General features: G+C 39.9%; 1 protein-coding gene across 3 annotated transcripts in view; it reads right to left on the reverse strand.

Moving 5' to 3' along the window:
• Window positions 1-24736, reverse strand: part of LOC124777989 (protein transport protein Sec31A) — a 162690-nt gene that overhangs the window by 54702 nt on the left and 83252 nt on the right. For all 3 annotated transcript variants that reach the window (XM_047253557.1, XM_047253556.1, XM_047253555.1), the window contains exons 15-17: window positions 17351-17496; window positions 13090-13254; window positions 1291-1431 (exon numbers count right to left, since the gene is read on the reverse strand). In XM_047253557.1, the coding sequence (XP_047109513.1) occupies window positions 1291-1431; window positions 13090-13254; window positions 17351-17496 (452 nt within the window). The remainder of the gene's footprint in view (window positions 1-1290; window positions 1432-13089; window positions 13255-17350; window positions 17497-24736) is intronic.

Consider the following 24736-nt stretch of genomic DNA (forward strand, 5'->3'; position numbering starts at 1 on the left):
GAATATGCATGAATTCAGATTAATTGAATTTGGGAAATAGTACGAGCTGTTTAAACAAACCTTAAACACAATAAAAGTTAGTCCTTAAAATTTCCTACAAACTGTTCTTCAATGTTGTCTGCCGACAAGGAATTTAAACAAAATGTTCTATCATTAACTAACTGGCTAATTCAATTACCACCAGCAAATGACACCATGGTCACAATAGTTTCTGTTTTATGTCAAGTGTCATTCCCAAGAAAGAAATATTAGTAAATTTGCTCTCTATATAACACAGAATAGTAATATTGCTTATGTGCTGTACCAATACACACACAGCTTTTCTTTTGCCTAGAAAGAATCACACAAGAAAGCTGCCACTTTCCTTTGTCTTTTGTACCAAAATCTCATCACGAAAATTCAATTAATATACAGTCTCTTGCAACCCGAATCATGACTTCAAAATATTGTCTTTAAACTTTCCATCAATAATACTGTAATGGCTGTTAAAACTTGGTGTACAACATTCATAAACTTCATTTAAAAGTATATAAAACCCACTCAACAACGAAAATAAATGTTTAAAATACAACCATTTATTGCTAAGATTCTTATATATGCTGGTGGAAAAGAACTAGAGCAGTTAAAGAGACTCTTTCAACAGATCTAGCACCCAAAAAAATCCGAGATGCCTGAAGAGATACAAAATATTTAAATATTCAATAGTGTTTATATTGCTTAACAATTAAAAAGCCTTTTACATCTACATACACAATCAGCAAGCCACAATAAAGTGCATGGTGGAGGGTACCTTGTAATACAGGTACTCATTCCCTTTCCTGTTTCACTTGCAAATGGAAAGAGGGAAAAATTACTGTAGATACACTTTCATATGAGCACTAATTTCTCATACCTTATTTTCACAGTCCTTACAAGAAATGTACATTGGGGGCAGAAGAACTGCTCAGAAATCTATCACAAATCCTGGTTCTCTTAGCTTTCTCACAAGTGTTCCACAATGAGGAAGTCTTTCTTCCTTAACGGATTCCCATTTGAGCTCACACAGCATTTCCATAATACTCGCATGTTTATTAAACCTACTGATGATAAATCTAGCAGCATGTCTCTGAATTATTTCAATGTCTTCTTTTAATTCAACCTGGTGTGGATCCCAAACATATGAGCAGTACCCAACAACAGGTTGCACAAGTGTTATGTATACGACATCCCTTATAGGTAAGCTACACTTTCCTAAAATTCTCCCGCTACACCTATGTCATAATTATTCCCAGAATGTGAATGTTTACCCACCTGACCAGGGTAAAACCCTGCTGAAGACCTCGACACTGAACCTCTTGTTGCCCTGGTGGTTGGCTGTGCAGTTGGCTGAGCATACACAGGCTTGTATCCTAAGGCCTTCTCAATCCTGTCCCTAAGAGCTGCAACTTGCTCCTACACAAACAAAACAATAACAAGAATTAATAAAACAGAAAGAACATTGAAATTATTACAAATTTTGTATTTGAAATAAAAATTTAAATAATTTAAATATCCTCTACAACTATAGTGCTATATTGTTACAATTATAAATGTAGATAAAAACAGATGTTAAAAGTGAATTTTTCCAGTCACTCGCAGTTCCTGTTGAATGGGGTATGAGAGGTACAGGTCACCGTTACAATTACCAATAACACCACATCATCAGACATCCATTAAAGAGCAATGTGGTATTGATTAAGGCACCAAGCCAGAACATATATGGGATTGAAAGCCACAGTAAGATTCAAATCAATGTCAAGAAGTAATTCCCAACCCATCTGCCTAATTGTAAATGTAATGCCTAGAACTTCAATACTGGATACTTTATTCAGTTTACTCCCATTTGTACTTACTTCACTTCCACATTCTCTTGCATTCCTGTACAGTGGTAGAGGTCTTTTCTGCGTACTTAGACTTCAAGAGTTAAACAATAAGATCCAGAAAAAAAGCATCCAAATCCATCATGTTCAATGATGCACACGAAAGGAGCTTTCCAGAAAATTGTAACATTTACTTGTAATTGGGCACCCCTTAGTCAACTGTAAAATTACTGGCAGATGCTTTCAATACAAAAGCATTCTTTGAAAAGAAGGATAATCTTTCAGCTAAACTTCAGCCTTTATTAGGGCCAAAGATGAGGAGGTTTATCTCCAACCAAATCTGATATGTTGAAGCAGCTATCCATAGATCATAAATGTGATGTCTTTTGTATCCAAGAAATCCAAAGAGAGAATTGTCAACCCTACCTCAGGATCCCTGGTACATTTCTCATTGCTAAGAGGCCCAATCGACAGTTTGGTAGTTCACTGTTTGCCAAACTGGATACAGCTTTGGAACTTTCTTAAAGGAAAGATGAAGTTCATAATTGGAGATTTCATTAGTCATTGTACTGAACAGGACGTCAATACTGATGACAGAAATTGAGAAAATGTTCTCCAATGCGCAGACTCTGATCATCTAACATTAATTCATACCAACAAACAACCTACACTGTTCAGTAGCTGCAGACGAGGTTGTGTTTACAATTTTGACATTTTGTTCACGGACAATAACATAGCTGAACACTGTACAAAGTTCATATGCACTCAAACACTCACCATCAGCCAACAATATGCCAAATTGTGTCAGCCAAAAGGCCACATGTTGCACCATTCTGTCAAAGATTTAACTTCAGAATAGCTCACAGAGAGAAATCCAAAGTCGTGCTGTATCAGAAGATAACTGAAATAGTCCTTACACCTGAGTCCTATGACCAGTTTGTTGAAATAATGCTCATGGATGACTATTACTCGACGTTGCAGAACCAACTACATACAGGGACTTACTATGAGCACAATGCAACAACTAAAGAAGTAACCTTCAACTTTTTGAGAAATAACCATGGAACAACTATAGAAGTACCTTCAACATTTTGAGGATGAGCTGCAGAGTGAAGAAATGACTAGCTGGCCAACAACTTAATCACTGAAGTCAAGAGAGAGAGAGAGAGAGAGAGAGAGAGAGAGAGAGAGAGACATGGATCAAACTCGTGGAAGAACTAGACACGTCCAGAAGAAATCAAGACGTATAGAGACTGCTGAAGAGATTAAACAGTGTTCTTACTGAAAAGATCTGTACATCTGACATTTATGCTGATCGAATAGTTAGCATCCTGCTTAAGAACAGTAAACCACACTGTTGCTTTCATAAGTCTTCAACTACAATATGCCTATCTCTGGAAAGGGATCTGACTGACCTTCCTGAACAGTTTACTCAAGAAGAACAGGGAAGGACAATATAAGTTGCTAAAGTTAGGTAAGCTACTGGCTCATATCATAGATACAAAGAAAAACATATGACTGGCTCATATGTTTCTTCCATAACTGTCTCAGTAAATGGTGGAACCCAATATTATGGAGGAAGTGTCGTGTAGTTACCATTCTGAAACCAGCAAGCAAGTTGATGGCATAAACAGCTCAACCCCTCATAATTCCACAGCAAGCTGGATTTAGGCCAGGTGAGAACTGTACAGTACAATTATTAAATCTAACCTAGCAATCACAGGCAACTTTGAGACAGAAAGGCCATTGTGGTAGCATCTATTGATCTAACAGTCACTCCTGTGCAAAATGTACAGTATAACTGCAGATTACCTCCTTCAAAATAGAAGATTTTTCATATAATCAAAGACCAGTGCAGCTGATTGAGCATCCAACAGAACTTGTTACCACAGGACAATATTTTGACACTCCTGCTATTTAATATTTATGCCAATGATCAACCCCTGCCCAATAATATATGAAGTTACATCTATGCTGATGATCTTGCTCTCTCTTCCAAGGCAGAGACCTCTGCATCCAAATCCCAGCGAAACACATGTGTGCACATTCCATAGGAGGAACAGAAATGTCATTAGGAAACTTCAAGTGGCTTGGAGAGGAATGCAGCTGGAACACAGTTTCCAGCCCCAATATCTTGGGGTCATACATTAACTTTCAAGCTGCAATGTCAGGAAGTAAAACAAAGAGTATCTAAAAAGAAATAACATACTGCACAAAATTATAGGAACATCATGAGGTGGAGCAGCAAAAACAGTTAAAAAACTACAACTTTACCTCACTTTACGTAGCTTGCTACCCATCCCTGATACAATTTTGCCCATACTAAACAAGTGGATATTGCTCTTAACGAGATATGTAGACTCATTACTGGATATCCGAAATACACACCAAAGCATAACATCCACAATGTAACTGGAATTCCCCCTCCAGACATCAAGCATGTGGTAGCTGCATGCAGAAAACGATATACGGTACCTATTTCCATTAATAACCAATTATATGGTCACCCCCTCCCCTTTTCACAACTGATATCCAGGACATGTTTCATAAGGACAACAGATGACACTGTCCAACAGATCTGTTCCCAGTTATCTATGTGGATGATAAGGTATGAACACTACTGACTACTGGGTGACACCATTGGAAAATGTAGCTGCTGGTTTCACTGAGCAATGTCCCAAGTGGTAACTCTGAACACACTCAGAACACAGGCAGCAAAGACAAAAGAAAATCAGCAGTAATGCTTTATCTCACATCATTAATCTTTTGTGACTGTGGATTTTAACAAACTACAGAGCACTTACCCCAAAGTAGACTATGTCCTGCAAGATGTACCACTGATGACCTGATATCTTTAAACTATGAAGCTGTACGTAGTAACTATCAAATATTAGGCTTAAGTTGCTTGGACAGCCATGTTTGCCTTTATTTCTTTCGTTTCCATATTCCTTTAATGTAGTCGTCAAATTCCAATTAAGTATCAATTTATAGGTGACTGTGTAGATCAACAAACTACACCAGTGTAGGCTTTTTCTTACAAGCGGTATGATTGTCTTCCAATTTTAAAGTAGCAATTAGTTTATAAACGTTATTATTTTTGTTTATGCATGTATCTTGTATGCTGAAGTTTGATGCTTTCGATATGAATAAACAAATAATGTTCAATGAAGTAAATGCAATCAAATCCAGCATGCAGTTGATAGAAGGTTAGAGCTAAACATCACATTGCACACATGTTATTAACAATCGGGCACCAGCTCAAAGTTAGCAAATATTCTGTGGTCTTGTTTAAGGAACCATTTTGGCATTTGCCTGATAACATTCAGGGAGTATCTGGTTGACTGAACAGAGCCTATATCATGCTCCTCTCAAATTCAAGTTGAATGCCAGTGGAGTACCTCAATCAGTTAATATGCAATCATTAGAAAATAATCCGAACTCACTGATACAAGCATCTGATTGATTCACTTTTTCAACTTATCTGCAAGACATCGATACTGACATCTGAATATAGATTGTTAGAATCTGCTCACTTGATTCATCCATGACAACTATCCCTTATCTATTATGGGTAACGATAAACTATTCATGGTGAAGCTGGTTGTCAGTTCCAATGGGCACAATATTTTGGCAAGGGACCACACTGTCATCATCAGGTGCACTGGTGAACTCCTACATATTCCCCCATTTCCTCTGAGTTTGTGCTCTCTCCACAGTTCGCACCCAGATGCTTGTGTGTTGCGCGAGTATAGCATCCTCCCTAGAAACATCACTCTGTATAAGGTATATGTCTCTTCTTTCTTAATCTAAAAACCGCTTCCCACGCTCTGCTGAAGGATGCAATCACTACCATGACTAATCAGCAGTTCCCTCACTTGAATCTTGGTAGGTCCTTTAATTATACAGTTCAAAAAGTGTCCAAACCTTAGCAAGGCCATAATTCATAGCATTCAATTCTGATAGGCAACTTTTCCATGATTGGTGACTTGCTAGGAGGTTGCAATCTGGTGTGCTATTGGTGTTACAGTCAACGATCTTCGACAGTAGAGACCGTTTGAGCTATGTATGTCACACCCCACTGGCAAGATATCCGATAGACCCCAGACTTCCATAGCCCAAGTTTGTCCTTGACAACACCAAACAGTGCCCTTGCCCTAGTTTTACCTGGTGGGAGGAGAACAGTCTTCAACCACTCTTCCCGAAGAATTCGTCTCATCTTTCCTGATACTATGCCACAAAATGGAATAAATACAATGGTCATATCCTTCTGAGGTTCCTCTTCTGTTTTTGCCAGTTGTGCAGCTGGTGTAGGGCATAGCACTCTCCCAGTTTGCCATTCTGTGTCGCCGTTCTCCTGGAACACTGTGCGTCAAATCTTCAAGATCTCTGTTGAGACTCTCATTGTTGGAGAGGCGGCAAGCCCTATGTACCAGTGTTTTGAGCACACCATTTCTTTGTGCCAGATGGTGGCAGCTGTCTATATGTAACTATAAGTTGGTTTGAATCAAACAATGGAAAATCCAGGGTGGAATGTAACAATATTATGAGAAGGAAAGTTGCCACTCACCATATTGTGGAGATGCTGAGTCGCAGACAGGCACAACAAATAGACTCTCACAAAGCTTTCGGCCATTGGCCTTCATCAACAATAGACACACGCGCACGCACGCGGCCGTGTCGTCATTCTTTTGCATTGCATTCACCTGTCTTCATTATGTTTATAACTGTTCTCAAAATCTCAGTTTTAATTCATTGCATATACTGTTCAATGTCCATGATCAGTAATTTAGAGCTTTTTTATATTACTTTTTATATAAGTTGTATGTAACATATATTTCTTCAAGCAACGAACACTTTTTTGATTATTTATTCATCATTTTGATTAACTGAGCAATGTGTGCTTATCACAAGGCAACTCTTTTTTTTTTTTTTTTTTGTTAATACATTTTTTTTGTTTTGGCTGGTTGAGTTAATAACTAGTTTTTTAGATTACTTTCAAATATTTTTTTAAAACTGTAATATAAGAAAGTTTACATCAAAATTGTGATTTTCACATTTATTCCAATAATAAGGCTATTATTTTCAAGTTTGGCTGTTTCTTTGTGATACCCCCAAGTTTGGTTTCTTTGTGAATGATTTCGACTCAGTATGGGAAGGGGAAAAGTCTCCCTCCATTTGAAAAATTATAGAATGGCATAAAATCATATCCACTTTTCACCTCAAAAAATCACATTTTCCTTTAAAAATATTTTTGTTAAAGTCACAACCTTATGGGGCTACTCATATGCAACATCATATAGCTTCTGTTCCTCGTCTTTTTTTTATGCATTATTTGGTAGAGTATTACATGAGCTTGAAGCCTGTCTCAGATGGATCATTTGCAACTTTTAGTTTAGTAACTGATGCACAGCACTGATGAAATCATTTTCATACCACTGTCTTACAGAACTTGTCACACAAATCAAATCTGTTTGAAGATATTCTCATTTTATTAAAAACAAACTGTTCAGTCCTATTATTCATAGTTTTTGGTATTTGATCGATTCCTGCTTGGATCCTTATATATTTTCATCTGTTGTTCTGCTTCACGATTCAGAGTAGTTTTCATTTTTTAGTCAAATGATTAAGGGGACCAAACAGTGGACAGGGACCATAAATGGTTATCCAATTTTCATAAGGCCACACTCAGGATACCACTATCAATGACTTGATTAAAGTTTTGAAAGAATTAGAAATCCAAATATGTTTCTTTGGCTTCTGAAGTGGCACAGGATCGTACTTCATCATGCACAATGGTAAGGGAAATACAAACAGAATGAACTGCAGTATGTTCTTGTGGTCATAATTCAACTTCATCACGGAACATAAACTTTTTCATTACATGAATGGCTATTGTCACCAATCTTGCATGATGGCTCCCCTTAAGAGCACAGAAAGACTGTTCTTTGAGAAGAGAGTTCACAATTAATTCAAAAACTGTCAATATAATCCAATCATCTATCTTATGCCAGCAAAGAAATTAAAAGAAATCTTTTTTTCCAAAATGTTTTCAATCATAACACATGCACCACTAAAAGTGATCCTACTTTACACCGTAGAGACAAAAAATTAATGATTTAACTAAAACATCATTCTGCACGAGTTTCATGGACAACTTTTTGATGCCCTTTTCTGTGGTAAATTAAAGGACTGAAATATGCATAAATTTATCATCATTACACTAGCAGTGGACTTTTTGCTTTTCAAATATATTTGTGTGTAATATTTGAATATAATAGAGGGAAACATTCCATGTGGGAAAAATATATCTAAAAACAAAAGATGATGTGACTTACCAAACGAAAGCGCTGGTACGTCGATAGACACACAAACATACACACAAAATTCTAGCTTTCGCAACCAACGGTTGCTTCGTGAGGAAAGAGGGAAGGAGAGGGAAAGACAAAAGGATGTGGGTTTTAAGGGAGAGGGTAAGGAGTCATTGCAATCCCGGGAGCGGAAAGACTTACCTTAGGAGGAAAAAAGCACGGGTATACACTCGCGCACACACACACACACACACACACACACACACACACACACACACACACACATATCCCAGAGATCAGCATATCCCAGAGATCAGCCCAAACTCTTTGCCTTTGAATATGTCTGCTTGTGTCTGTATATGTGTGGTGGGATATGTGTGTGTGTGCGCACGAGTGTATACCCGTCCTTTTTTCCCCATAAGGTAAGTCTTCCCGCTCCCGCGATTGGAATGACTCCTTACCCTCTCCCTTAAAACCCACATCCTTTCTTCTTTCCCTCTCCTTGGAAAAAATCACAGCTTCCAACTCTGGACGTGAGACAGTTAGAAGCTATGTATCAGCAATGGCAGCAACTAGATAAATTTGTTGGAAGATCTTTGTAACTTTATAAGTGAAAAGAAACTAGACTCTCTCTCTCTTTCTTTCTTTTTCTCTTTCTCTTTTTCTTTTCCCCTAAACCTTGACAACTTAGCACACATTGTTCCTTTAAAGATCTTTACAGTAGAAAAGAAAACCAAGTTTTTGATCAGTTGATACTAGAAAGGGGTTCCAAAGGTCATGCATGGAATTGATCATCAGTTACCTGAGAAAGAGAACTGTTGAGTGAGCACAGAAAGCCATTAAAAAAATGAGAATGAATTGAATATTAAATTCAGTACTTCAGTAAATTAGATGTTGTTATTGTTGTTGTTGTTGTGGTCTTCAGTCCTGAGACTGGTTTGATGCAGCTCTCCGCGCTACCCTATCCTGTGCAAGCTTCTTCATCGCCCAGTACTTACTGCAACCTACATCCTTCTGTATCTGTTTAGTGTATTCATCTCTTGGTCTCCCTCTATGATTTTTACCCTCCGCACTGCCCTCCAACACTAAATTGGTGATCCCTTGATGCCTCAGAACATGTCCTACCAACTGATCCCTTCTTCTAGTCAAGTTGTGCCACAAACTTCTCTTCTCCCCAATCCTATTCAATACCTCCTCAGTAGTTATATGATCTACCCATCTAATCTTCAGCATTCTTCTGTAGCACCACATTTCGAAAACTTCTATTCCCTTCTTGTCCAAACTAGCTATCGTCCATGTTTCACTTCCATACATGGCTACACTCCATACAAATACTTTCAGAAACGACTTCCTGACACTTAAATCTATAGTCGATATTAACAAATTTCTCTTCTTCAGAAACGCTTTCCTTGCCATTGCCAGTCTACATTTTATATCCTTTCTACTTCGACCATCATCAGTTATTTTTCTCCCCAAATAGCAAAACTCCTTTACTACTTTAAGTGTCTCATTTCCTAATCTAATACCCTCAACATGACCCAATTTAATTCGACTACGTTCCATTATCGTCATTTTGCTTTTGTTGATGCTCATCTTATATCCTCCTTTCAAGACACTGACCACTCTGTTCAGCTGCTCTTCCAGGTCTTTGCTGTCTCTGACAGAATTACAATGTCATTGGTGAACCTCAAAGTTTTAATTTATTCTCCATGGACTTTAATTCCTACTCTGAATTTTTCTTTTGTTTCCTTTACAGCTTGCGCAATATACAGATTGAATAACATCGGGGATAGGCTACAACCCTGTCTCACTCCCTTCCCAACCACTGCTTCCCTTTCATGCCCCTCGACTCTTATAACTGCCTTCTGGTTTCTGTACAAATTGTAAATGGCCTTTAGCTCCCTGTATTTCACCCCTGCCACCTGCGGAATTTGAAAGAGAGTAGTCCAGTCAACATTGTCAAAAGCTTTCTCTAAGTCTACAAATGCTAGAAATGTAGGTTTGCCTTTACTCAATCTATTTTCTAAGACAAGTCGTAGGGTCAGTATTGCCTCGTGTGTTCCAACCTTTCTACAGAATCCAAACTGATCTTCCCCGTGGTCGGCTTCTACCAGTTTTTCTATTCGTCTGTAAAGAATTCGTGTTAGTATTTTGCAGCTGTGACTTATTAAACTGATGGTTCGGTAATTTTCACATCTGTCAACACCTGCGGTCTTCGGGATTGGAATTATTATATTCTTCTTGAAGCCTGAGGGAATTTCGCCTGTCCCATACATCTTACTCACCAGATGGTAGAGTTTTGTGAGGACTGGCTCTCCCAAGGCCATCAGTAGTTCTAATGGAATGTTGTCTACTCCAAGGGTCTTTTTTCGACTTGCTCTGTCAAACTCTTCACACAGTATCATATCTCCCATTTCATCTTCATCTACAACCTCTTCCATTTGCACACTATTGTCCTCAAGAACATCGCCCTTGTATAGACCCTCTATATACTCCTTCCACCTTTCTGCTTTCTCTTCTTTGCTTAGAACTGGGTTTCCATCTGAGCTCTTGATATTCATACAAGTGGTCCTCTTTTCTCCAAATGTCTCTTTAATTTTCCTGTAGGCAGTATCTATCTTACCCCTAGTGATATACGTCTCTACATCCTTACATTTGTCCTCTAGCCATCCCTGCTTAGCCATTTTGCACTTCCTGTCAATCTCATTTTTGAGACGTTTGTATTCCTTTTTGCCTGCTTCATTTACTACATTTTTATATTTTCTCCTTACATTAATTAAATTCAATATCTTCTCTGTTACCCAAGGATTTCTAACAGCCCTCTTCTTTCTATCTACTTGATCCTCTGCTGCCTTCACTATTTCATCTCTCAAAGCTACCCATTCTTCTTCTTTCCCCCATTCTTGTCAATCGTTCCCTAATGCTCTCCCTGAAACTCTCTACAACCTCTGGTTCTGTCAGTTTATCCAGGTCCCATCTCCTTAAATTCCCACCTTTTTGCAGTGTCTTTAGTTTTAATCTACAGCTCATAACCAATAGATTGTGGTCAGAGTCCACATCTGCCCCTGGAAATGTCTTACAATTTAAAACCTGGTTCCTAAATCCCTGTACTACCATTATATCTGAAACCTGTCTGTATCTTGAGGCTTCTTCCATGTATACAACCTCCTTTTATGATTCTTGAACCAAGTGTTAGCTATGATTAGGTTATGATCTGTGCGAAATTCTACCAGGTGACTTCTTCTTTTATTCCTTACACCCATTCCATATTCACCTACTATGTTTCCTTCTCTTCCTTTTCCTACTACCGAATTCCAGCCACCCATGACTATTAGATTTTCGTCTCCCTTCACTATCTGAATAATTTCTTTTAGCTCATCATACATTTCATCAATTTCTTCGTCATATGCGGAGCTAGTCGGCATATAAACTTTTACTACTGTGGTAGGCGTGGGTTTCGTATATACCTTGGCCACAATAGTGCGTTCACTATGCTGTTTGTAGTAGCTTGCCCACATTCCTATTTTTTCATTCATTATTAAGCCTACTCCTGCATTACCCCTATTTGATTTTGTATTTATAACCCTCCCTGTATTGATTTGACCAAAAGTCTAGTTCCTGCTGCCACCGAACTTGACTAACTCCCACTATATCTAACTTTAATCTATCCATTTCCCTTTTTAAATTTTCTAACTTACCTGCCCGATTAAGGGATCGGGCATTCCACGCTCTGACCCGTAGAACGCCAGCTTTCTTTCTCCTGATAACAACGTCCTCCTGAGTAGTCCCCGCCTGGAGATCTGAATGGGGGACTATTTTACCTCCAAAATCTTTTACCCAAGGGGACGCCATCATTTAACCATACAGTAAAGCTGCATGCCCTCGGGAAAAATTATGGCTGTAGTTTCCCCTTGCTTTCAGCTGTTCGCAGTACCAGCACAGCAAGGCCGTTTTGGTTAGTTTTACAAGGCCAGACCAGTCAATCATCCAGACTGTTGCCCCTGCAACTACTGAAAAGGCTGCTGCCTCTCTTCAGGAGCCACACGTTTGTCTGTCCTCTCAACAGATACCCAATCCATTGTGGTTGCACCTCTATATCTGTATCGTTGAGGCACGCAAGCCTCCCCACCAACGGCAAGGTCCATGGTTCATGTGGGAGGGCGGGGGAGATATTGTCCTTGCAGAATGTTTCTGTGCATCTGAATACTGTGTCTACATATGGAATTGCCCCAGAAAATTATTTCATACGACATCAAAGAATGGAAGTATGTAAAGCAAGGTAATTTTCTTGTTTTCCTCACCAAAATAAGGCAAAATTCATGCATTTGAGAAGGCCTATGAAATGAGATTTCCAATTCAATTTCTGATCAATATGCACATCCAGGAATTTTGAACAATCAGTTTTACATATTTCTTGTCCCTCGTGCTGTATTGTTACTGTTGATGATTTGTGTAAAACATAAGCCCAATTCATGTACAGCTCCCACACCATTATGTTTGGAACATGTATATCGAAACAGGAATAACATGTAAACAATAAAAGCTACAATTTGGCAAGACGTGCATTTCACATGAAAAAAAAACAACAACATTACCAGTAATGTTAAAAAAGGAAGATCATCTTGTCTGAATGTAAATGAAGGTATGGAAACCATCCACAAGCAGAACAGGAAAGGATAAACAAAATATTATAATAACATAGACCAGCAAGAGGCAGTGAAAGGAAAATAGTCAAAGTAGTTGGCATAGCAAACAATAAAAGATACAAGAAAGAATATCAATAATGGTAGGAGAATGAGTATGAGAGAAAAACAGTAGGAGTAAATGGAATGAGATGATGTAAGAACAGAGTTATCCTTCAACACAAGGACCACATTACTGGTACCCTACGATTTGATATTAATATCAAGAAACAACATGCACTTACACAAAGTAATACTTACATCCTGTGCATTGCCAAGATATGTAAGAGCATCCACCAGATTTCCCTGTGCAGCTAAAATTGCTGCATAGCGCGAGAGAAATTCTGCTAGTGACCCACTTATTGTCACAGGGTGTCCTTGAATTTCTGCAGCTTTTTGTAAGATCATTACAAGTTCCACAAAGTCCTAAAAGATAAACCAGCAATGTGTAGCACAAATCCATATTTTCAGGTAAGAAATATTTCTTATTTTGGTATGTATGTATACATAACTGCTAAGATAAGAACTAAAATAATTACATAAAAATAATAAAATAATAATTCATTACTATGAACCAAGCATATCAACAATATTTCCAAGGTTGCCTTGCTGACAGTAATAACAAAAAAATAAAAATAAAACTGAAACAATGGAATTCATTGCCTCAACATAAGAGCAGGCATAATATCAAACAAAGCTGAAATATTAGACCATTAAGTGTTTATTATACTAATTTACAAGTGCATACAGCAACCAATCAATAAAAACAACTTTTATTGGTTCCATTCCAGTTCTGAGCAAGGAAGCTTATCAAACGAGGTGCATACATGAGAATCCACACATTGAACAATGTCATCTTTTCAGTGGCTTCTGCCTTTGGTACGAAAAAGTCATGTGTTACTCTTCATCTACATCTGCATTTACATCTGTAAGGATACTCTGCAAAGCCACTTAAGTGCTTGGCAGAGGGTTCATCCAACCATCTTCACAGTAATTCTCTATTATTCTAGTCTCTAACAGCATGTAGGTAAAAACAAACGCCTGTAGCTTTCCGTGCGAGCTCTGGTTTCACTTATTTTATTACGATGATAGTTTCTCCCTATGTAGGTCAGTGTCAACAAAATTCTTTTGCATTTGGAGGAAAAAGTTGATGATTGAAATTTTGTGGGAAGATTCCACCACAATGAAAAACGCCTTTGTTTTAATCATGTACACCCCAAATCCTGTGTCATTTCAGTGACACCCCCCCCCCTTATTTTGTAATAATACAAAATGTGCTGCCCTTCTTTGAACTTTCTGATATAATCCATTAAACCTATCTGGTAAGGATCCCACACCACGCAGCAGTACTCTAAAAGAGGACTCACATGCATAATGCAGGCAGTCTCATTAGTAGATCTGTTACATTTTCTAAGTGTCCTGCCAATAAAATGCAGTCTTTGGTTTGCCTTCCTCACAACATTTTCTGTGTGTTCTTTCCAATTTACATTTTTGTAATTTTAATTCATAAGTATTTACTTGCATTTACAGCCTTCAGATTTGACTGATTTCTCATGTAACTGAAGTTTAATGGATTACTTTCAGCACTCATGTGGATGACCTCACACTTCTCGTTATTTAGGGTCAACTGGAAATTTTTGCACCATACAGATACTATTTTCTAAATCATTTTGCAATTGTTTCGATCTTAGGATGACTTTACTAGATGATAAATGACAGAGTCATCTGCAAACAGCCTAAGACAGCTGCTCAGATTGTCTCCTAAATCGTTTACATAGATAAAGAACAGCAGAGGGCCTATAAGACTATCTTGGAGAACACCCAGAAATCACTTCTGTTTTATTCAATCACTTTCCATCAATTACTCTGAACTGTGACCTCTCTGACAGGAAATCACATAACTGATATGAGATTCCATTCGCTTGCAACTTCACTACAAGCTGTTTGTAGGGTACAGCATCGAAAGTCTTCTGGAATTCTATATATACAAAATCAATTTGAAATCCTGTGTCAATAGCAATCAACACTTCATTTGTTGAAAGACTGAATTTTATTTAACAAGAACAATGTTTTCTAAATCCATGTTTGGTGTGTGTTAATAAACCGTTCTCCTTGAGGTAATTCATCATGTTCTAACACTGTATATGTTGCAAAATCCTGCTGCATATCGACATTAATAATATGGGCCTGTAATTTAGTGGATTACTCCTACCACCTTTCTTGAATATTGGTGTGACTCGTGCAAATTTCAAGTCTTTGGGTCGAGCAAACGGTTGTATATGATTATTAAGTATGGAAGTATTGTATCAGCATACTCTGAAAGAAACGTAACTGATATACAGCCTGGACCAGAAGATTTGCCTTTATTATGTGATTTAAGTTGCTTCAGTACTCCAAGGATCTCCACTTCTAACTTACTCATGTTGGCAGCTGTTCTTGACTCACATTCTGCAATATTTACTTCATCTTCTATGGTGAAGGATTCCGGAAGGTTGTGTTTAGTAACTCTGCTCTGGCAGTACTGTAGTAGTATTTCCATTGCTATCACAAAAAGAAGGCATTGATTGTATCTTGAAATCAGTATACTTTACATATGACCAGAATCCCTTTGGATTTTCTGCCAGGTTTTGAGGCAAAGTTTCGTTGTGGAAACTATTATTAGCACCTCACATTGATGTCCGTCCTAAATTTCGAGCTTCTGTGAAAGATCACCAATATTCGTTTAAATTTGGCATGCTTTTTTCGTTGTTTCTGCAACATTCTTCTGATCTATTTTGTGTGCCAAGGATTAGCAACGTTGTTTATTAATTTATTTGCTGTAGATCTCTCAACTGCTCTTGATACTATATCTTTGAGTTCAAGCCATATCTGGTCTACACTTACCTCTTTAATTTGGAAGGAGTGGAGACCGTCTGTCTGGAGGGTGTCATGTGCATTTTTATCTCCTTTTTTGAATATGTATATTTTTTGTTTACTGTGGAGGATTTGGGGTTTACAATATTTAATCTCGCTACTAAAACGCTGTGTTCACTAATCCCTGTATCCATTTTGATGCTTGTTATTAGCTCAGAAATATTTGTTGCTAAGAGGTCAAGCCTGTTTTCTCACTGTTTACTATTCAGCTGGGCTCATGAACTGCTCAAAATAATTTTCAGTGAATGCATTTAGCACAATTTCGGATGATGTTTTATGCTTACCTCCAGATTTAAATATGAATTTTCGCCTACATACTGAGTGCAAACTGAAGTCCCACCAATAGAATTGTACAAGTTGGGTATATGTTTGAAATTCAAGTCAAGTTTTCTTTGAACCTGAGTTGAATCTGAGTTGAGACGTTGGTAAAAGGATTCAATTATTATTTTATTCAAGTTACCAAGAATGATATCTGTCCATACTAATTCACAGGAACTATCTACTTCAATTTTGTTCCAAGATAAACTACTTCTAATAGCAACAAACACACCACCACCAACTGTGTTTGCCTATCCTTTCCGAACACTATTAGGTTCTTCGCAAAAATTTTGGCTCAACTCATCTCCAGCTTTAGCCAGCTGAACATCAGTACTTTCTATTAGTGCTTGGAGCTCTGATACTTTCCCAACATAGCTACAAAAATTAGAACTGTTATACCGATGGTTCCTGTATCTACCTTCTTCCTGTGTTCAGCCTGCAACCTTTGAGACTGAAGCCCTTTGTGTTTTCTCAAGACCCTCTAACCTAAAAAAACTGCCCAGTCCACACCACACAGCCCCTGCTACCTGTGTAGCCACCCCCTGCGTCTAGAGGACTACTGATCTATTCAGAGGAACCCAGAACCCAACCACCCTATGGCACAAATTGAGGAATCTCTTTTGTGTTTGATAGCACAAATTCAACATAATCACACTGTGCAATCAGGGCATTACTTCAGAAAACTTTGACAGAAAACAAAAAGTATGCTGAGACTTCCTGGCAGATTAAAACTGTGATCCAGGACTCATACTCAAAACTGGAACCTTGCTTTTGGCTGGCTATGCTCTCAACTGATGTTACGAGTTTGAGTCCTGACCCAGCAGACTTTCAATCTGACAACAAGTTTCAAAACAGACCACATTATGCTGCAGCGTGGAAAATTTGTTTTGAAAACACATGCAACATTTCATTCAAGCCAAATTTATATTTGTGAATCCTCTTGCCAAACACTGTATTGCAGACAAAAGAAATATGAAGTACCACATCAACATTTCTCAATTGAATGTAATCATTCAGTTACACTTTCACCTATTTGTTTACATAAATCACAAGATAGAATGTGCAAAGAGAGGGAGGGAGAGAGTGTCTGACATTAACACAAATTTCAAAATGTAAAAAACAAAAAGAAAACTAATGAGATTTTTCAGGTACTTTTGAGAACATGCCATGAATCAATCACCTGCAGGTTAAGTGGTTGCCATATTTCTAGTTCTTGGTAGGTACAAATTTTGGAAACTGAGGCAACATAATTTTACTACTCATCACAAACATAGTATAAAAATGAGAGTACCTGTAACTTGTTGAGAGAGGTTGGCTTCTCTGTAGAATTCCAGTTATCTATCAACTTATTCAGGTTCCCAGCACAAATATAACATAGCTGTGCATTCAGCTGCTGTGAACCTTTTCCCTCAGCTTCAATTCGGCTGCCAAGCAGTTCTAAAACAGAAAAGATTGGAACATATAGTACTCAGTTTTCTTACTGGCAGTATCCCATGGAGGAATATATATATATATATATATATATATATATATATATATATATATAAAAAGAAAGATGATGAAACTTACCAAACAAAAGCGCTGGCAGGTCGATAGACACACAAACAAACACAAACATACACACAAAATTCAAGCTTTCGCAACAAACTGTTGCCTCATCAGGAAAGAGGGAAAGACGTTTTTCCCTCTCCTTCCCTATTTCCTGATGAGGCAACAGTTTGTTGCGAAAGCTTGAATTTTGTGTGTTTGTTTGTGTGTCTGTCGACCCGCCAGCACCTTCATCTGGCAAGTCACATCATCCTTGTTTTTAGATATATATTTCCCACGTGGAATGCCTCCCTCTATTATAACCATATATATATATATATATATAATAGAGGGAAACATTCCACGTGGGAAAAATATATCCAAAAAGAAAGATGATGAAACCCACCAAACAAAAGCGCTGGCAGGTCGACAGACACACAAACATACACACAAAATTCTAGCTTTCGCAACCAATGGTTGCCTCGTCAGGAAAGAGGGAAGGAGAAGGAAAGACAAAAGGATATGGGTTTTAAGGGAGAGGGTAAGGAGTCATTCCAATCCCGGGAGCGGAAAGACTTACCTTAGGGGGAAAAAAGGACAGGTATACACTCGCACACACACACATATCCATCCACACATACACAGACACAAGCAGACATTTGTAAAGGCAAAGAGTTTGGGCAGAGATGTCAGTCGGGGCAGATGTACAGAGGCAAAGATGAAGTTGAAAGACAGGTGAGGTATGAGCGGCGGCAATATATATATATATATGGTTATAATAGAGGGAGGCATTCCACGTGGGAAGTATATATCTAAAAACAAGGATGATGTGACTTGCCAGATGAAGGTGCTGGCGGGTCGACAGACACACAAACAAACACACAAAATTCAAGCTTTCGCAACAAACTGTTGCCTCATCAGGAAATAGGGAAGGAGAGGGAAAAACGTCTTTCCCTCTTTCCTGATGAGGCAACAGTTTGTTGCGAAAGCTTGAATTTTGTGTGTATGTTTGTGTTTGTTTGTGTGTCTATCGACCTGCCAGCGCTTTTGTTTGGTAAGTTTCATCATCTTTCTTTTTGGATATATTTTTCCCACGTGGAATGTTTCCCTCTATTATATTCATATCATTAATTTGAAGCCAACAATCACGTTTGTTATTGTTATCGTTATTGTTATTGTCACTGTTACATTTCGAAGTCTTTTCTGTCGTCTTATTTCCTCCTTCTGTTTTTGCCAGCAGTTTCACTTTCTATTCACCTTCTCCCTTTTTTACCGTAATCCAGTATACAATTTTATCCCGTCGATATACACTCAATAATACGTAATAATACGTAAATCACTTCGAAACCATAACCAAAAAAATTTTTTTTTTTTTTTCCCCCCCGCTTTGCTGCTATAAAATCCACCGTTTCCAGTCCACAAACAGTTCCTTTTAGCTATTAAACAACCCTTTCGGCAGTTTTAATAACTTTTGCTTTATTTCCATTTCCGTTTTTCTCACATCACCGATCATTTTTAGCCGCTTCCCACAGGTTTTAACGTCATTATTTCTTCATCAAACAATTGTTAGCTTCATTTCCATAATCTGCCACCACCAAACCACTCCTTTTAATACATCCTCACGTAGTTTTTTCGAAATTTTCCCGAATTTCTCCACCCTTTAACGTGTTTTGGCGGCAACACAACCACCTAACCTTTATGCACATCATTATCTACCTACACAAGTTCACCACAGGATCGACATAGCCCAGCCCTAACCAACCCTTTTTCGCCTTTTTTCACACCAGATCTCCATTTGCTTTCTAATTTTACCTTTATCTCTCCCCATATATTTTTTCATATTTATTTTCATTTCAGCCTTGTGTTCCACTTTCCACCTTCTAGTACCATGTCACCCTCACAACACCTTCACAACGACCCCATTAAGTTTTATTTACATTCCCTCCGCAAACATGCCTTCGCCCTAGCCAGATTACACTCCCATATTTTATTTTCTCAGGCTTGTCTGACATTTGGCATCACCCCCAAAGGCCTCACACTTAAAGTTCCCATCTCTGGCTGCAACCCTTCTTTCCATCAGTCCCTATACCAGTTCCAAACCAAACAATCCATTGCCCTCACCCACCTAATCCTTCACCTACACATCCACTCAGCCAATCAACACGCCCATCAACTCCTATCCTTTATAAAAATCCTCAATCTTTCCTCTCCCACATCCACACCTGTTGTTCAGAGCATCCTCCTACAGGCCAACCGCAAATTGGAACAGCATGCCACCCTCCACCTTAAAAAACTATCCAATCTCCTGGTTTCCCACCTCCGGAAAGGCAACTCACTCACCCTTCACAACCTTTCCAGCAAACCTCAACCTCCTCTCATTGCACACAAACCCAGTCTCTCCCATCTACTCAATCTCCCACTTCCAGCTCCATTCCCTCCAAAACCTCAAAATTCCAATCAACGCAATCTGGAACCACAACACCCCAATTCAGTAGTTAACCTTTCCTCCAAACCTCTCTCCCAATCCGAAACCTCTGTCCTATCCAAAGGCCTCACCTTCAGCCCCACTCCCAGATTTAACCAAACAGCCCTCGTCAAAGATTTACTGTCCTACACCCGTACTCTCTGCTGGAAATATCACTTTGCCACGAAGAAAAATGATCCTAATCCTACTCCTAATGATCCAATTCCCCAAGACACTATCCAAATTGAACCATGCCTGGAACAGTTCCGTCCTCCGTCACAGCGGGACCCACCTCCTCTTCCTCAAAATCACCCTCTCCTAACCTTCCAGGAATTTCTGACTTCCAGCCTTGCCTCTCAATCCTTCTTAAAAAACCTTAATCCTACTCCCAACATCACCACTGCTGAAGCCCAGGCTATCCGTGATCTGAAGGCTGACCGATCCATCGTCATTCTTCCGGCGGACAAGGGTTCCACAACTGTGGTACTTGATCGTCGGGAGTATGTGGCTGAGGGACTGCGTCAGCTTTCAGACAACACTACTTACAAAGTTTGCCAAGGCAATCCCATTCCTGATGTCCAGGCGGAGCTTCAAGGAATCCTCAGAACCTTAGGCCCCCTACAAAACCTTTCACCCGATTCCATCAACCTCCTGACCCCACCAACACCCCGCACCCCTACCTTCTACCTTCTTCCCAAAATTCACAAACCCAATCATCCCGGCCGTCCCATTGTAGCTGGTCACCAAGCCCCCACCGAACGCATCTCTGCCTACGTAGATCAACACCTTCAACCCATTACATGCAGTCTCCCATCCTTCATCAAAGACACCAACCACTTTCTCAAACGCCTGGAATCCCTACCCAGTCTGTTACCCCCGGAAACCATCCTTGTAACCATTGATGCCACTTCCTTATACACAAATATTCCGCATGTCCAGGGCCTCGCTGCGATGGAGCACTTCCTTTCACGCCGATCACCTGCCGCCCTACCTAAAACCTCTTTCCTCATTACCTTAGCCAGCTTCATCCTGACCCACAACTTCTTCACTTTTGAAGGCCAGACATACCAACAATTAAAGGGAACAGCCATGGGTACCAGGATGGCCCCCTCGTATGCCAACCTATTCATGGGTCGCTTAGAGGAAGCCTTCCTGGTTACCCAGGCCTGCCAACCCGAAGTTTGGTACAGATTTATTGATGACATTTTCGTGATCTGGACTCACAGTGAAGAAGAACTCCAGAATTTCCTCTCCAACCTTAACTCCTTTGGTTCCATCAGATTCACCTGGTCCTACTCCAAATCCCATGCCACTTTCCTTGACGTTGACCTCCACCTGTCCAATGGCCAGCTTCACACGTCCGTCCACATTAAACCCACCAACAAGCAACAGTACCTCCATTATGACAGCTGCCACCCATTCCACATCAAACGGTCCCTTCCCTACAGCCTTGGTCTTCGTGGCAAACGAATCTGCTCCAGTCCGGAATCCTTGAACCATTACACCAACAACCAGAAAACAGCTTTTGCATCCCGTAACTACCCTCCCGACCTGGTACAGAAGCAAATAACCAGAGCCACATCCTCATCTCCTCAAACCCGGAACCTTCCACAGAAGAACCCCAAAAGTGCCCCACTTGTGACGGGATACTTTCCGGGACTGGATCAGATTCTGAATGTGGCTCTCCAGCAGGGATACGACTTCCTCAAATCCTGCCCTGAAATGAGATCCATCCTTCATGAAATCCTCCCCACTCCACCAAGAGTGTCTTTCCGCCGTCCACCTAACCTTCGCAACCTCTTAGTTCATCCCTATGAAATCCCCAAACCACCTTCCCTACCCTCTGGCTCCTACCCCTGTAACCGCCCCCGGTGTAAAACCTGTCCCATGCACCCTCCCACCACCACCTATTCCAGTCCTGTAACCCGGAAGGTGTACACGATCAAAGGCAGAGCCACGTGTGAAAGCACCCACGTGATTTACCAACTGACCTGCCTACACTGTGAAGCGTTCTATGTGGGAATGACCAGCAACAAACTGTCCATTCGCATGAATGGACACAGGCAGACAGTGTTTGTTGGTAATGAGGATCACCCTGTGGCTAAACATGCCTTGGTGCACGGCCAGCACATCTTGGCACAGTGTTACACCGTCCGGGTTATCTGGATACTTCCCACTAACACCAACCTGTCAGAACTCCGGAGATGGGAACTTGCCCTTCAGCATATCCTTTCTTCTCGCTATCCGCCAGGCCTCAATCTCCGCTAATTTCTAATTTCAATTTGCCGCCACTCATACCTCACCTGTCTTTCAACTTCATCTTTGCCTCTGTACATCTGCCCCGACTGACATCTCTGCCCAAACTCTTTGCCTTTACAAATGTCTGCTTGTGTCTGTGTATGTGTGGATGGATATGTGTGTGTGTGCGAGTGTATACCTGTCCTTTTTTCCCCCTAAGGTAAGTCTTTCCGCTCCCGGGATTGGAATGACTCCTTACCCTCTCCCTTAAAACCCATATCCTTTTGCCTTTCCTTCTCCTTCCCTCTTTCCTGACGAGGCAACCATTGGTTGCGAAAGCTAGAATTTTGTGTGTTTGTTTGTGTGTCTGTCGACCTGCCAGCGCTTTTGTTTGGTGGGTTTCATCATCTTTCTTTTTGGATATATTTTTCCCACGTGGAATGTTTCCCTCTATTTTTTATATATATATATATATATATATATATATATATATATATATATATATATATATATATATGGTTATAATAGAGGGAGGCATTCCACGTGGGAAATATATATCTAAAAACAAGGATGATGTGACTTGCCAGATGAAGGTGCTGGCGGGTCGACAGACACACAAACAAACACACAAAATTCAAGCTTTCGCAACAAACTGTTGCCTCATCAGGAAATAGGGAAGGAGAGGGAAAAACGTCTTTCCCTCTTTCCTGATGAGGCAACAGTTTGTTGCGAAAGCTTGAATTTTGTGTGTATGTTTGTGTTTGTTTGTGTGTCTATCGACCTGCCAGCGCTTTTGTTTGGTAAGTTTCATCATCTTTCTTTTTAGATATATTTTTCCCACGTGGAATGTTTCTCTCTATTTTATATATATATATATATATATATATATATATATATATATATATATATATATATATATATATATATATATATATATATATATATATATATGATGTCAATATAATAGAGGGAAACATTCCACGTGGGAAAAATTATATATAAAAACAAAGATGAGGTGACTTACCGAATGAAAGCGCTTACCCTCTCCCTTAAAACCCACATCCTTTCGTCTTTCCCTCTCCTTCCCTCTTTCCTGATGAGGCAACAGTTTGTTGCGAAAGCTTGAATTTTGTGTGTATGTTTGTGTTTGTTTGTGTGTCTATCGACATGCCAGCGCCTTCGTTCGGTAAGTCACCTCATCTTTGTTTTTATATATAATTTTTCCCACGTGGAATGTTTCCCTCTATTATATATATATATATATATCTTTTGAGCTATATTTACTGCAAAAATATGTTCTAGCCTACTTTTCTGGTATAAAAGTTAAGCAACTCAAATACTCAAAATCTTTGTAATATTATGAAAAGGACAGATGGCTACTCACTGAAAAGATGACATCTTGATTTGCAGACAGGCAGCAACACACGCGCACGCACGCGACCACTATCTCCTGTCACTCCAGCCAGAATGCATTCTGACCGGAGATAGAGGTCATGCGTGTGTCAGTTGTGCTTGCTTGTGCAAATGTGCTTGTGTTTGTGTTTTCTTTTCTGAAGAAGGCTTTAGCCAAAAGTTGATGTGTAACAGAATTTTTCATTTTGTCTATCTGCAATTCAGTGTGTCATCTTTACTGTGAGTAGCAATCTATCCTTTTCACAATATTGCTGATTTTCCAGCTTGGAATTTCCACTGTTTGAGTTTGCCTAAGAGCTTGTCTTCCATCCACCATTTTCCTTTATTATTATTCTGAAAGTATATCCCTACTCTATGCCCGTTCTCTCTCTCTCCTTTCCTGTGGCTTTTCATTGCCTTCCAAACCACACATGCTATGACATCCAAGCCAAACTGCATTATATGCATACAACACATGGATTGTAGGTGCAGCATCTTGTGCCCAACTTCTTCCCATCAATAATTATAATCAGCATTCTGGCTGAAGCAGCCAGAGAGAGTGGTCATGTGTGTATGAAGTGTGCTTGCTTGTGTAAATGTGTGTGTGTGTGTGTGTGTGTGTGTGTGTGTGTGTGTGTGTGTGTGTGAAGGGAGGAGGAAGGGGAGGGGGAGGGAGCGGGAGAGGGTGAGGGGGAGGGTGAGGGGGAGGGTGAGGGTGAGGGGGAGGGTGAGGGGGAGGGAGAGGGGGAGGGAGAGGGGGAGGGAGAGGGGAAGGGAGAGGGGAAGGGAGAGGGGAAGGGAGAGGGGAAGGGAGAGGGGAAGGGAGAGGGGAAGGGAGAGGGGAAGGGAGAGGGGAAGGGAGAGGGGAAGGGAGAGGGGAAGGGAGAGGGGAAGGGAGAGGGCGAGAGGGAGGGGGAGAGGGAGGGGGAGAGGGAGGGGGAGAGGGAGAGGGGAGGGGAGGGGGAGGGGAGGGGGAGGGGAGGGGGAGGGGAGGGGGAGGGGAGGGGGAGGGGGGAGCTGAGTGTGTAACAGTTTTTTCGTTATGTCTGTCTACAA

Source organism: Schistocerca piceifrons, chromosome 2, assembly GCF_021461385.2.
Source record: "Schistocerca piceifrons isolate TAMUIC-IGC-003096 chromosome 2, iqSchPice1.1, whole genome shotgun sequence".
NCBI classification, from domain to species: domain Eukaryota; kingdom Metazoa; phylum Arthropoda; class Insecta; order Orthoptera; family Acrididae; genus Schistocerca; species Schistocerca piceifrons.